The sequence below is a fragment of the Marmota monax genome, unplaced genomic scaffold, assembly GCF_021218885.2.
Source record: "Marmota monax isolate L192 unplaced genomic scaffold, Marmota_monax_Labrador192_F-V1.1 WCK01_AAM20220418_F8-fsc00036, whole genome shotgun sequence".
Taxonomy (NCBI): Eukaryota; Metazoa; Chordata; class Mammalia; order Rodentia; family Sciuridae; genus Marmota; species Marmota monax.
This window is the reverse complement of record NW_026694491.1, coordinates 402,650-416,393: the sequence shown is the minus strand read 5'-3', so window position 1 is coordinate 416,393 and position 13,744 is coordinate 402,650. Positions and strand designations below refer to the sequence as shown.

The window sequence follows — 13,744 nt, the reverse complement described above, 5'->3', positions numbered from 1 at the left end:
GTTGATTTTATATCCTGCTACTTTACTAATTTATTTATTAGTTCTAGACGTTTTTCTGGTGGAATTTTTTGGCTCTTTTAGATATAGAATCATGTCCTCAGCAAATAGTGATAGTTTGAGCTCTTTTCCAGTTTGTATCCCTTTAATTTCTGATTGCTCTGAATAGAGTTCCAAGGACTATATTGAGTAGAAGTGGTGAAATAGGGCATTCTTGTCTTGTTCTAGTTTTTAGAGGGAATGCTCTCAATTTTTCTCCATTTAGAATGATGTTTGTCTTGTGTTTAGCATACATAGCTTTTAAATTTCTTTTTTGTTTAATAAACTCTTTTTTTAAAGTTATAAATGGACATAATATCTTTATTTTATTTATTTTATGTGGTGCTGAGTATCAAACCCAGTGCCTCACATGTGCTAGGCAAGTGCTCTCCGATGAGCCACAACCCCAGCATGCATGCATAACATTTAGAGTATTGAGGTATGGTCCTACTATCCCTAGTTTTTGTGGTGTTTTGAACATGAAGAGGTGCTATATTTTGTCAGTGCTTTTTCTGCATCTATTGAGATAATCATATGACTCTTATCTTTAAGTCTGTTGATGTGGTTTATTATGTTTATTGATTTCTGTATGTTGAACCAGCTTTGTGTCCCTGGAGTGAAACTCACTTGATCATGGTGCATTATCTTTTTAATAAGTTTTTGAATGCGATTTGCCAGAATTTTATTAAGAATTTTTGCGTCTTCATCAGGGATATTGGTCTGAAGTTTTCTTTCATTGAGTAGTGTCTGTCAGGTTTTGGTGTCAGGATGATACTAGCCTCACAGAATGAGTTTGGAAGGGCTCCCTCTTTTTCTATTTCATGGAATAATTTGAAGAGTATTGGTATTAATTCTTTGAAGATCTTATAGAACTCTGCTGAGAACTCTGCCCATCTGGTTCTGGGCTTTGCTTGGTTGGTAGGCTTTTGATGGCGTCTTCTATTTCATTGCTTGAAATTGATCTGCTTAAATTGTGTATGTCCTTCTGACTTAGTTTGGGTAGGTCATATTTCTCTAGAAGTTTGTTGATGTCTTTGAGATTTTCTATTTTATTGGAGTATAAATTTTTAAAATAGTTTCCAATTATCTTCTATATTTTATTAGTGTCCATCATGATATTTCCTTTTTCATCACAAATTTTAGTAATTTAGTTTTCTTTCTCTTTGTCAGTGTAGCTAAGGGTTTATCAATTTCATTTATTTTTTCAAAGAACCAACTTTTCGTTTTACCAATTTTCTGAATTGTTTCTTTTGTTTCAATTTCATTGATTTCAGCTGTGATTTTAATTATTTCCTGTCTTCTTCTTTTGGTGTTGATTTGTTCTTCTTTTTCTAGGGCTTTGAGATGTAATGTTAGCTCATTTATTTGTTGACTTTTTATTCTTTTAATGTATGAGCTCACTGCAATGAACTTTCCTCTAAGCACTGCCTTCATAGTGTCCCAGAGATTTTGATATATTGTATCAGTGTTCTCATTTACTCTAAGTATTTTTTTATTTCCTCCCTGATAAAATCACATTTTTATTGGATTCTCTTTGAATGATGGAATTTTTCTGTTTCACTAGATTGACAAGGTTTTTAACAACATTGGAACAGATCTTCTGACTTGTGAATCAGAAAGTAAAGAAGATGGGTTACAAAATAGACATAAAAGAGTGAGTTTCTTTACTCTTTTTTAGCACTCATATTTATATTGAAGGATTTCCTGTAAACCATGGGTTTTTATTAGGGAACACTATTTAGCATCTTAATAAGAAACATTTTGTAATTATCTTTTTGTATTATCTTCATGAAATATCTTCATCGTTGGAACATGACCTACCCCATGTAGCTTAAGATTTTTGGCTTCCTTTATTACTCGACCTCCCACATGGTAGCATTTCTAGATTGCCTGTCTTTTCTCACTCTGTGTTTCCTATGTTGATGGCAGTCACTTCAGATTGATGCTGTCTATCTACCTTGGGCTCTCCCTAATTGTTGTTCTTCAGTTATTTAATTTCTCTCTTCACTATATCCCACCAATTTGAGTTCTAAACTTTTTCTTTTCTTTCTTTGTTTCTTTTTTTTTAGCCCAACAACTTCACCTCTCTTCTTCCCTTTCATTCTGTAGTAACAACTTTAACTTTTATGGTTCATTATAGACTTTTACTTTGGTCTTTTTTAAAAAGATTATTTTTTATATTTTTTTAGTTGTTGATGGACCTTTATTTTATTCATTTATTTATATGCAGTGCTAAGAATTGAACCCAGTGCCTCACACATGCTAGGCAAATGCTCTACCACTGAACCACAACCCCAGCCCCTACCTTAACATTTTTTGAAGAGTACCAGTCAGTTATTTGGTAGTATGGTCTTCAATTTGTGTATGCCATTATTTTCTCATAATTAGTCAACATTTATTCATTTTTGGCAAGAATACCACAGAAATGTTGGAGTATACACCCCTCTTGGTTTATTCTGTCAGGAATATATGATCTCAGTATGACTTATTAGTGGTGAGCCAATGCTATTTGAAAGATAATTTCCAAAATAGATTTGATTCCATCTCATAGTGAATTAAAAATCTGAGTAGATTTTTTTCTTCTGTTTCCTATTAAAGTTTGTTCTTTCTCTAATTTTAAATAGTAAACTCTACAATGATACTTTTCTATTGAAATTTTAGTTACACCAATATAAAAAAAATACCTAAGTCACTTTTTGACCTCTGCTGTTGTTCTTCTCTTCATTCACCAAATATGAGTACCTGTACATATAAATGGACTACTGGGCATAATAGTTTGTAAAATTATAAGAGAATATATTGTATGACCTTAAGGGGTAGCAAGGTTGTTAATAAAAGAAAAAGATTTCAGATCTTGATGCAGCTGTTGGTAGAGTAAGAATGTATTTATTTAGTTTTTCCTAGGCTTTTTGGTAAGTTTCTAAAATTTTTTTTGAGTGAACTAGTTAGAATTGAACAAGACCTCTCAATTGCAGAATGAAATAACTTAATCATATTCTCATTGACTAGAACAAGATATTTCTAATAAACGATTTTAAAATGATAGCTGTTTTCATACTAGAAATATTTTAGCATAGACTCTGTGAATTTCTGCCTAAAGCTAAAGAAGAAATATTTTGTTTTATAAATGGATTTATGGAGTTGCCAATTGATTTTTTGCTCTCTTTTATTTGAAGGCATCACTTACACTTGAAGAAAAGCAAAAATTAGCAAAAGAACAGGAGCAGGCACAGAAGTTGAAAAGCCAGCAGCCTCTTAAACCCCAAGTACACAAACCAGTTGCTCCAGTCAAACAGGTCAGTTAATTTCTTTTGCATAAATTATACTACTAGTGAGTAGAAACTAGCCTACTATTATTTGTAAAAGATGTATTTCAAAGAATAATTTAATTGGTTGTTTCTAAAAAAAAGTATGAGCATAAAGGCTTTTCTAGCAGTTCCTTCATAACTTGCCTAACGTACAGTGTTTCATGATAGTGCTTACTATCAGTAAAGAGGAAGCTGAATGAATAGGTGAGGTTTTAAAAAAAGTTAGGTCTCATAGTTCTTTGAAATGATCAAGAGTATTATTAATATATTCATGCTCTTATGTATTTTATATATATATATATATATATATACACACACACATATACATATACATACATATTTATTTATTTTAGACATTGATGGACCTTTATTTTATTCATTTATTTATATGTGGTGCTGAGAATTGAACCCAGGGCCTCACACATGCTACGCAAATGCTCTACCACTGAGCCACAACTCCAGCTCTGTGCTTATGTATTTTTGAATTAAAAATAGTTTTATATTTTTGGTTTTCACTTATAGTTTATTAGTTTTTTTTACATTTTTGGAAAATGTATCTGTGTCACCTGACCAGTATTTACTTCCTACTATGTTCCAGATATTGTTTTGGATGCTGGTGCTATGGCAGTGAATAAAACTCTGTTTGTAGAGAGAGTGTTTACATATCTTACTATTTTAAGAAGTAATTGTATTTAAAAGCTTTCTTAATTGTAAGTTCTTCCTCTGAGAAAAAATTCTTTATAGGTGGAGAGGCAAAATTAAGAATATCTTATAAGGTAATTATTAAGAATGGAGGGAACACATTCCCATGAAATTCTGATGAAATTAAAAATATAAAAATAGTATTCTTTTTTGTAATATCAGTTTATTGAGAAGAATGCATTTTTACTTTGCAGAGATAATATATCACTTAATTGGAGTTTAAAGTTTAGGTGGCAGGCTTTATTTGTCTTACAGGCTGTAGTTTGCTGACTTGGTGTAGACCCTTGAGATTAATTTTAATTTTGTTCTTTATAATTTAATTTGTCACATATTTGCCAATTATAAATTAATTTGGATTTCTTGGAGATAAAAGTGATTCCCTCATATTTTTCAGACTAAGGACTTGACAGACACATTGATGGATAATATGTCATCATTGACAAGCCTTTCTGTTAGTACCCCTAAACTTTCTACTTCGAGCACCTTCACTTCTGTTCCTTCTTCGGGCCTTGGTATGATGTTTTCTACACCAATTGATAATACAAAGAGAAATTTGACAAATGGCCTAAATGCAAACATGGGGTTTCAGACTTCAGGATTCAACATGCCAGTTAATACAAACCAGAACTTCTTCAGTAGTACAAGCACACCTGGAGTGACCAAAATGACTCTGGGAGCACCTTCTACTTTGCCAAACTTCAGTGCTTTGAGTGTTCCTCCTGCTGGTGTGAAGCAGACTCAACAAAGACCCACAGATATGTCTGCCCTTAATAATCTCTTTGGCCCCCAGAAACCAAAAGTTAGCATGAACCAACTGTCACAACAGAAACCAAATCAGTGGCTTAATCAGTTCGTACCTCCTCAAGGTTCTCCAGTTATGGGCAGTTCAGTAATGGGAACACAAGTGAATATGATGGGACAATCTGCCTTTGGTATGCAGGGTAATCCTTTCTTTAGCCCACAGAATTTTGCACAGCCACCAACTACTATGACCAGTAGCAGTTCAGCTAGCAATGATTTAAAAGATCTTTTTGGGTGAGGTTTCTTACTCCTATTTTTCAAGGATTATTTCTGTTTTAATCATGGGTAAGCTGATTTACATCTCTGTATAGATGGCTTGAAGAAACTGCTTCTATGGGAAAGTGAATGGTTCTGTGACAGAAAACACATGTTTTCATGCCAGCCAGCATAGTAATTGTATGGACTCCTAACCAGTTGAGTTTTTTAAAGCATTGAGGATTTTTTCCCTCTTACAAACAACTCTTCAGGTTTTTAGAGACCCAATCCTTACCAATCTCAAAGAGAAAAAGGACAACTGAGTTATCTTGAATAGCAGAATTTTTAAATCAAATGTTTATTTTGGCTTGTAAATTTTGATGTTATTAAAAAATTGAGTTGATGGTAACTGCAGGCTCACCTATTACATACTGTGTGGTACAGTCTACCTTCACAAGTCATTAGTCTACATTTTAGTATGTGAAAAATCTTGATGCTATATTGATTTGTTTGCATTTAGTTTGAGAAAATGATAAGCATAAAAAGAAGGATCAGGTCATTTGCTTTTTTCAATCTTATTTAAGCTTTTTTGATGAACTAATGTTGAGTACAAAAGTCTGAAAAATACTGCAAAATTTAATTTGATTTCATTGGTTTAAAAGCATCATTAACAACTATCTCAAATGCAAACTAATCATTGTGAATTATATTTTAGCATGATCTGCCTGAAATAGCAATGTATTTTTCTGCATTTACTTGGATATATTTAGAATCCTTTTTTCCCCCTACTGTATCACAGAAGAGGTATGAACTGATTTGTACTGATATTTGACAAAGCACTCTGATGTGATTTCCCTGACTACTGCCTTTATATTTTGTTTCCGATTCTGAGGTTTCAACTTCTGAGGTTGTAGCATATGTGAATCACATTTTCAAAAAGAAATTTGTAAGAATTAAACTATATTTAATGAGTAAACTTTTGAGATTTCTTCTGTATTGTTTTAAATGTAATAAACTTCTTTAAAAACGAGCAGTTATATGTTCTGGCTACCCACAGATTAATTTTCAGTTGCCATGATAATCTGAACTCATAAGTTGTTACTATTAATTCTTTCTTTTCTAGGGATTCCAGGAACTTTTTGTTTGTACATTGTAATGTTCATAATCAGCCATTTTTAGAAAGCAAAGAATAAATTCTCCTAACAGGAAACATTTTATTTTTCAAAATCTTTCTCTGATGTTTTTCTGTAATTTGCTGATTTTTCAACCACAGAGCCTTATGCTATAAATGTCATTTGTATTTTTAAAAATTATATTTCACCGTTATGTGATAACTTTAAAACTTTTAAAGAACTGTGTATGTATTATAGTTGCTGCCATACAGTTTGTGGTTTTTAATTATCTGGAGCCAGCAATCATTTAAAATAAATCATATGAAGTTTAGTGTGCTGGTACTATGTTTATTCATTGGAATTAAATATTTGTTGAAAAACACACACATATACGTACACACAATATATTTAATATGCGGTACTTGACTACAAAATGTGATGACATTAATATTGCTTAATATTAATAATAGTGTTCAGTTCAGAGGGCACTTAAAAAAATAAGTCAGCTTTCATGTCTGGTTTTTGAAGCTAAATACTTTGTAGCATGAATTTGGAAGGATTGATAAGATTGCTAAAGAAACTTAGCCAAGAAATGAAAAACACTTGGAAGATCAAAAATGTTTTTGTCAAATACATCTACAACTTGACCAAATTAGCTGTCTTGTTTTTAGTATAATATTAATATTTCTTTTGGGAAAAGTTTACATGTAGAATAAGATGGATTATAGGAGAACTTTTCTTTGTAACAATTTAGTAGTGACTTATTAGGAAATTTTTATTGTTTTAAGGTTTTTTTTTTTTTAGTTGTATATGGACAGAATACCTTTATTTTATTTGTTATGTGGCGCTAAGGATTAAACCCAGTGCCTCACACGCGCTAGACAAATGTTCTGCCACTGAGCCACACTCCATCCAGCTCCTGGGAAATTATTTTTTAACCTTATAAAATAACTCGATGCCAGTGTTGAATTCTTAATTAGAAGGAAATCTTAATATAACAGTTTATTTGACTTGAACTTCTAAAAATGAAAAGTTGTTATCTGAAAAAACATATCATTCTTAAGTAATTCTCACTGGCTAAAATTTGCTCTTTCACTGAGGGAATGGTGCTACACTTTTATGAAATTGTTTTGACACTAGCTCAGTTTAGTACTAGATCCCTTTATAATCATTGCAGATATTTTAAGTCCTTTGTGCTTAGAGTAGAAAATTGGTAAGTTAAAGAGCACCCGTAGACAAAAATTACAGCAAAGATTGCCTTTCATTCTCTTTTCTCGTAATGCTAAAAGTGTGTAATATATGTAGAAGATGTATAAAAGGAAATGGAAGTAGACTAAGCCTAAGTCTGGTGTATTTTTTTTTTTTTTTGAATGCTTATAACTCCTTTTATTGAACAAGGAAGTGAGTGGTGTTTTTATTTTTTTGAACCTGTAAATACTCACATGGTTGCTTTTACATATTAAATATATATGTGAAAATACATGATAGCAAGCAGAGTATGCACTAAATAAATTTTAGCTTTGATAAACCTTTCCATATTAAGTTGTGGTTTTTATACTTGTGATTTACTGGTCTTGGAATAATTTTAGAACAAATGAATCTGTAAGAATCCAAACTATAGAGGATTTTAAGAGATTACCTGCATCAGAGCTTCAGTCTCTTAACATGCAGTAAGACATGCATTTTATATTGCAACTGCTACAAAAATATATACATGGAACATAAGTTTGAGAAAATGTCTTTAATAAATGTAGTGTACTCTATTTTTTTAGTATTTTCTTACAAAGTTAATTTTAATCTCTACAAGGTTTTTTTTTTTTTTTTTCCTAAAAGGATTTTATGACCTATAATTTGAATTAAATTGTGGTAATTCAGCCCTGCCTCTCAGACCAGATGTAAAAACAGGGGGCCTGAGACTTATGTGGCTTACCCAAGGAGGTCAGAGGCAGGAGTAAAAGCTAGCTTTTTCCTCCTGATCTGAAGTCGTGCTCTTTACCACATTGCATTCTTTATTTTATGCATTTTTCTGGGAGAAGTTTTGTTGAAACTGATGTATGTAGCAAGTATAAATTCAGTATTTATATGGTGCTATAAATATATTTATATTGGAAAAAAATTGGTGTTGAAGAGGGAGGAGAAGGAGATGACAGAAAAGGAGTTTACATAGTTAAAACAAAGCTCAGGTGCTTTGAATTGTGAGGAGGACCGGACCGGAGAACCTGGGTTAGTAGTGGTTGCAGTACCACTATATAACAGAATTAAAGCTTATAAACTTGAATGAGGGTGCTGTTGGAAAAGCCCTTCCACTAAAATGGAGCCTGTTGAATGTTAGAAGCTTTTTCTATCCAGAGTAGCTAAGTTGTTCCAGCCACTCAGGGAGGATTAACTATCTAAGGTAAACCACATACATAATTTAAAAATTTCCAGTATTCTAATTAAAAATAGGTGAAATTAATTTAATTTTTTAAAATTTTTTATTTATACATGACAATGGAATGCATTACAATTCTTATAACACATATAGAGCACAATTTTTCATATCTCTGGTTGTATACAAAGTATATTCACACCAATTCATGTCTTCATACATGTACTTTGGATAATAATGATCATCACATTCCGCCGTCAATTATAACCCCATGCTCCCTCCCCTCCCCTCCAAACCCTCTGTTCTATCTAGAGTTCGTCTATTCCTCCTATGTTCCCTCTCCCTGACCCACTATGAATCAGCCCCCTTATATCAAAGAAAACACTGGACATTTGGTTTTTTGGGGATTAGCTAACTTCACTTAGCATTATCTTCTCTAACTCTATCCATTTACTTGCAAATGCCATGATTTTATTCTTTTTTATTGCTGAGTAATAGTCCATTGTGTATATATGCCACAGTTTTTTTTATCCATCTATTGAAAGGCATCTAGGTTGGTTCCACAGTTTAGCTATTGTGAATTGTGCTGCTGTAAACATTGATGTGGCTGTGTCCCTGTAGTGTGCTGTTTTTTAAGTCCTTTGGGTATAGATTGAGGAGAAGGATAGCTGGGTCAAATGGTGGTTCCATTCCCAATTTTCCAAGAACATCTCCATACTGCTTTCCATATTGGCTGCACCAATTTGCAGTCCCACCAGCAGTGTATGAGTGTATCTTTTTCCCCACATCCTTGCCAATACTTATTATTGTTTGTCTTTATAATAGTTACCATTCTGACTGGAGTGAGACGAAGTCTTAGAGTGGTTTTGATTTGCATTTCTCTAATTGCTAGTGATGATGGATATTTTTCCATATATTTGTTGATTGATTGTATATCATCTTCTGAGAAGTGTCTGTTCAGGTCCTGGCCCATTTACTGATTGGGTTATTTGTTTTTTTGGTGCTTAGCTTTTTGAGTCTTTATATACCCTAGAGATTAGTGCTCTATCTGATGTGTGAGGGATAAAGATCTGCTCCCAAGATGGAGGCGCTCTATTCACCTCATAAGATTGTTTCTTTTGCTGAGAAGAAACTTTTTAGTTTGAGTCCATCCCATTGATTCTTGATCTTAATTCTTAAGGAAGTTGGGGCCTAATCCCACATAATGGAGATTAGGGCCTACTTTTTCTTCTATTAGATGCAGGGTCTTTGGTTTTATTCCTAAGTCTTTGATCCATTTTTAGTTGAGTTTTGTGCATGGTGAGAGATAGAGGTTTAATTTCATTTTGTTGCATACGGATTTCCATTTTTCCCAGCACCATTTGTTGAAGAGGCTATCTTTTTTCCAATGCATGTTTTTTACACCTTTGTCTAATATAAGATAATTGTAATTTTGTGGGTTAGTCTCTGTGTTCTCTATTTTGTACCACTCAGTTTGGGTGCCAATACTATGCTGTTGTTGTTAGTATTGCTCTGTATTATAGTTTAAGGTCTGGTATAGTGATGCCACCTGCTTTACTCTTCTTGCTAAGGATTGTTTAGCTATTCTGGGTCTCTTATTTTTCCAGATGAATTTCATGATTGCTTTTTCTATTTCTATGAGGAATGTCATTGGGATTTTGGTAGAAATTGCAGTAAGTCTGTATATTGCTCTTGGAAGTATGGTCATTTTGATAATATTAATTCTGCCTATCCAAGAGCAAGAGAGATCTTCTTTCCATCTTCTAAGGTCTTTTTTAACTTCTTTCTTTAGGGTTCTGTAATTTTCATTATATAGCTCTTTCACCTCTTTTGTTGATTCCCAAGTATTTTTTTTTTTTTAGGTTATTGTAAATGGAGTAGTTTTCCTCTTTCCATTTCTGAGGATTTATCACTGATATACAGAAATGCCTTTGATTTATGGGAGTTGATTTTATATCCTGTTACTTTGCTGAATTCATTTACTAGTTCTAGAAGAACTTTTAGGGTCTTCTAGGTGTAGAATCATATCATCAGCAAGTACTGCCCATTTGAGTTCTTCTTTTCCTATGTGTATCCCTTTAATTTGTTTCATCTGTCTGATTACTCTGTCCAGTGTTTCAAGAACTATGTTAAATAGAAGTAGTGAAAGAGGGCATCCCTGTTTTGTTCCAGATTTCAGAGGGAAAGCCTTCAATTTTTCTCCATTTAGAATGATGTTGGCCTGGAACTTAGCATAGGTAGCCTTTATGATGTTGAGATATCTTCCTGTTATCCCTAATTTTTCTAGTGTTTTGAACATGAAGGGGTGCTGTATTTTGTCAAATGCTTTTTGTGTGTCTATTGAAATGATCATAAGATTCTTATCTTTTAAGTCTATTGATGTGTGATGAATTACATTTATTGATTTCCTTATGTTGAACCAACCTTACATTCCTGGGATGAATCCCACTTGATCATGGTGCAAGATCTTTTTGATAGGTTTTTGTATTCGATTTGCCAGAATTTTATTGAGAATTTTTGCATCTATGTTCATTAGAAATATTGGTCTGAAGATTTCTTTTTTGATCTGTCTTTTCCTGGTTTTGGAATCAGAGTGATATTGGCTTCATAGAATGAGTTTGGAAGTGCTGCCTCTTTTTCTATTTCCTGAAATAAATTGAAGAGTATTGGTATTAGTTTTTCTTTAAGAGTCTTGTAGAATTCAGTTGTGTATCAATCCGGTCTTGGGCTTTTCTTGGTTGGTAGACTTTTGATGGTGTCTGCTATTTCGTCACTTGAAATTGATCTGTTTAAATTGTGTATATCATCCTGATTCAATTTGGGAAAATTATATGACTCTAGAAATTTGTCCATGCCTTTGATATTTTCTATTTTACTGGAGTATAAGGTTTCAAAATAATTTCTAATTATCTTCTGTATTTCTGTAATGTCTGTTGTGATATTTCCTTTTTCATCATGTATGTTGGTGATTTGAGTTTTCTCTCCCCTTCTCTTCATTAGCATGGCTAAGGGTCTGTCAATTTTATTTATTTTTTCAAAGAACCAACTTTTTGTTCTGTCAATTTTTTCAGTTTTTTTTTTTTGTTTGTTTCAGTTTCATTGATTTCAGCTCTGATTTTAATTGTTTCCTGTCTTCTACTGCTTTTGGTGTTGATTTGTTCTTCTTTTTCTAGGGCTTTGAGATGTAATGTTAAGTCATTTATTTGTTGACTTTTTCTTCTTTTAAGGAATGAAGTCCATGCAATGAACTTTCCTTTTAGAACCCTTCATAGTGTCCCAGAGATTTCGATATGTTGTGTCTGTGTTCTCATTAACCTCTAAATTTTTTTTAATCTTCTCCTTGATGTCTTCTGCAACCATTGTTCATTCAGTAGCATATTATTTGGTCTCCAGGTATTGGAGTGGATTTTATTTCTTATTTTATCATTGATTTCTAATTTCCTTCCATTATGATCTGATAGAAGGCAGGGTTGTATCTCTACTTTTTTATATTTGCTAAGAGTTGCTTTGTGGCAGAGTATATGGTCTATTTTAGAGAAGGATCCATGTGCTGCTGAAAAGAAAGTGTATTCTCTCATTGAAGGATGAAATAGTCTATATACGTCAGTTAAGTCTAAATTACTGATTGTATTATTGAGTTCTATAGTTTCTTTGTTCAGCTTTTGTTTCAAAGAATCTAATGATGAAAGAGGTGTGTTACAGTCACCCAAAATTATTGTGTTGTGGTCTGTTTGATCTTGAACTTGAGAAGAGTTTGTTTGATGAACGTTAGAAGCTCCATTGTTTGGGGCATATATATTTATTATTGTTAAGTCTTGTTGGTGTATGGTTCCCTTGAGCAGTATGTAATGTCCTTTTTTATCCTTTTTGATTGACTTTGGTTTGAAGTCTACTTTATTTGATAGGAGGATGGAAACCCCTGCTTGCTTCTGCAGTCCTTATGAGTAGTATAATTTTTCCCAACGCTTCACCTTCAGTCTGTGGATGTCTTTTTCTATGAGATAGAGGCAGCATATTGTTGGGTCTTTTTTTTTTTAATCTAATCTGTTGAGTTTAGGCCATTAACATTCAGGGTTATTATTGAGACATGATTTGTATTCCCAGCCATTTTTGTTTATTTTTGGTATTTAATGTGACTTGGTTTCTCCTCTGATTAGATTTTCCTTTAGTGTAATCCCTCCCTCTGCTGATTTTCATCATTGTTTTTCATTTTCTCTTCTTGGAATATTTTGCTGAGGATGTTCTGTAGTGCAGGCTTTCTAGTTGTAAATTTTTTTTAACTTTTGTTTATCATGGAAGGTTTTTATTTCATCATCAAATCTAATGCTGAATTTTGCTGGGTATAAGATTCTTGGTTGGTGTCCATTTTCTTTCAGAGCTTGGTATATGTTGTTCCACCATCTCCTGGCTTTGAGGGTCTGGGTTGAAAAATCTGCTGAGATACCAATTGGTCTCCCCCTATATGTGATCTGATTCCTCTCTCTTGTGGCTTTTAAGATTCTATCCTTATTCTGTATTCTAGGCATTTCAGTTATAATGTGCCTTGGTATAGATCTGTTGTAATTTTGTACATTTGATGTCCTGTAAGCCTCTTGTATTTGGTTTTCCAATTCATTCTTCATGTTTGGGAAATTTTCTGATATTATCTCATTGAAGAGATTGTGCATTCCTTTGGTTTGAAACTCTGTGCCTTCCTCTATCCCAATAACTCTTAGATTTGGTCTTTTGATGCTGTCCCATAATTCTTGTATGTTATGTTCATGGTTTCTAACTATCTTCACTGTGTTATCAACTTTATTTTCCAGATTGTATACTTTGTCTTCATTGTCTGACATTCTTTCATCCAAATAATATAGTCTGTTTGTTATGCTTTCTATTGAGTTTTTTATTTGATTTATTGTATCCTTCATTTCAAGGATTTCTGACTTTTTTTTTTCAGAGTCTCTATCTCTCTCTTGAAGTAATCTTTTGCTACCTGTATTTGCTCTCTTATCTCATTGTTGGAGTGATTTATTTAATTCACAGATCATTTTAATTATGAACCTTCTGAACTCCTCCTGACATTTCATCAACTTCGCTGTCCATGGGTTCTGTTATTATAGTGTCCTGGTTTGTTTGGGGCACTTTCCTCCCTTGTTTTTTCATGTTGTCTATGTATCTTCCTTTCTTACAGTGTGGATCTGAGATATTACACTTTTTTCCCTATATTCTTGTAGTATCTG

General features: G+C 32.9%; 1 protein-coding gene across 3 annotated transcripts in view; it reads left to right on the top strand.

Annotated features, from left to right (window-relative positions):
• Window positions 1–6,485, top strand: part of Scyl2 (SCY1 like pseudokinase 2) — a 61,948-nt gene extending 55,463 nt beyond the window's left edge. For 2 of the 3 annotated variants that reach the window (XM_046419338.2, XM_046419339.2), the window contains exons 16-18: window positions 1,601–1,690; window positions 3,213–3,332; window positions 4,441–6,485. In XM_046419338.2, coding sequence (XP_046275294.1) covers window positions 1,601–1,690; window positions 3,213–3,332; window positions 4,441–5,085 — 855 coding nt within the window. In that variant the 3' untranslated portion in view covers window positions 5,086–6,485. The remainder of the gene's footprint in view (window positions 1–1,600; window positions 1,691–3,212; window positions 3,333–4,440) is intronic. The other variant, XM_046419340.2, reaches the window with a different exon arrangement.
• Window positions 6,486–13,744: the final 7,259 nt, after the last annotated feature.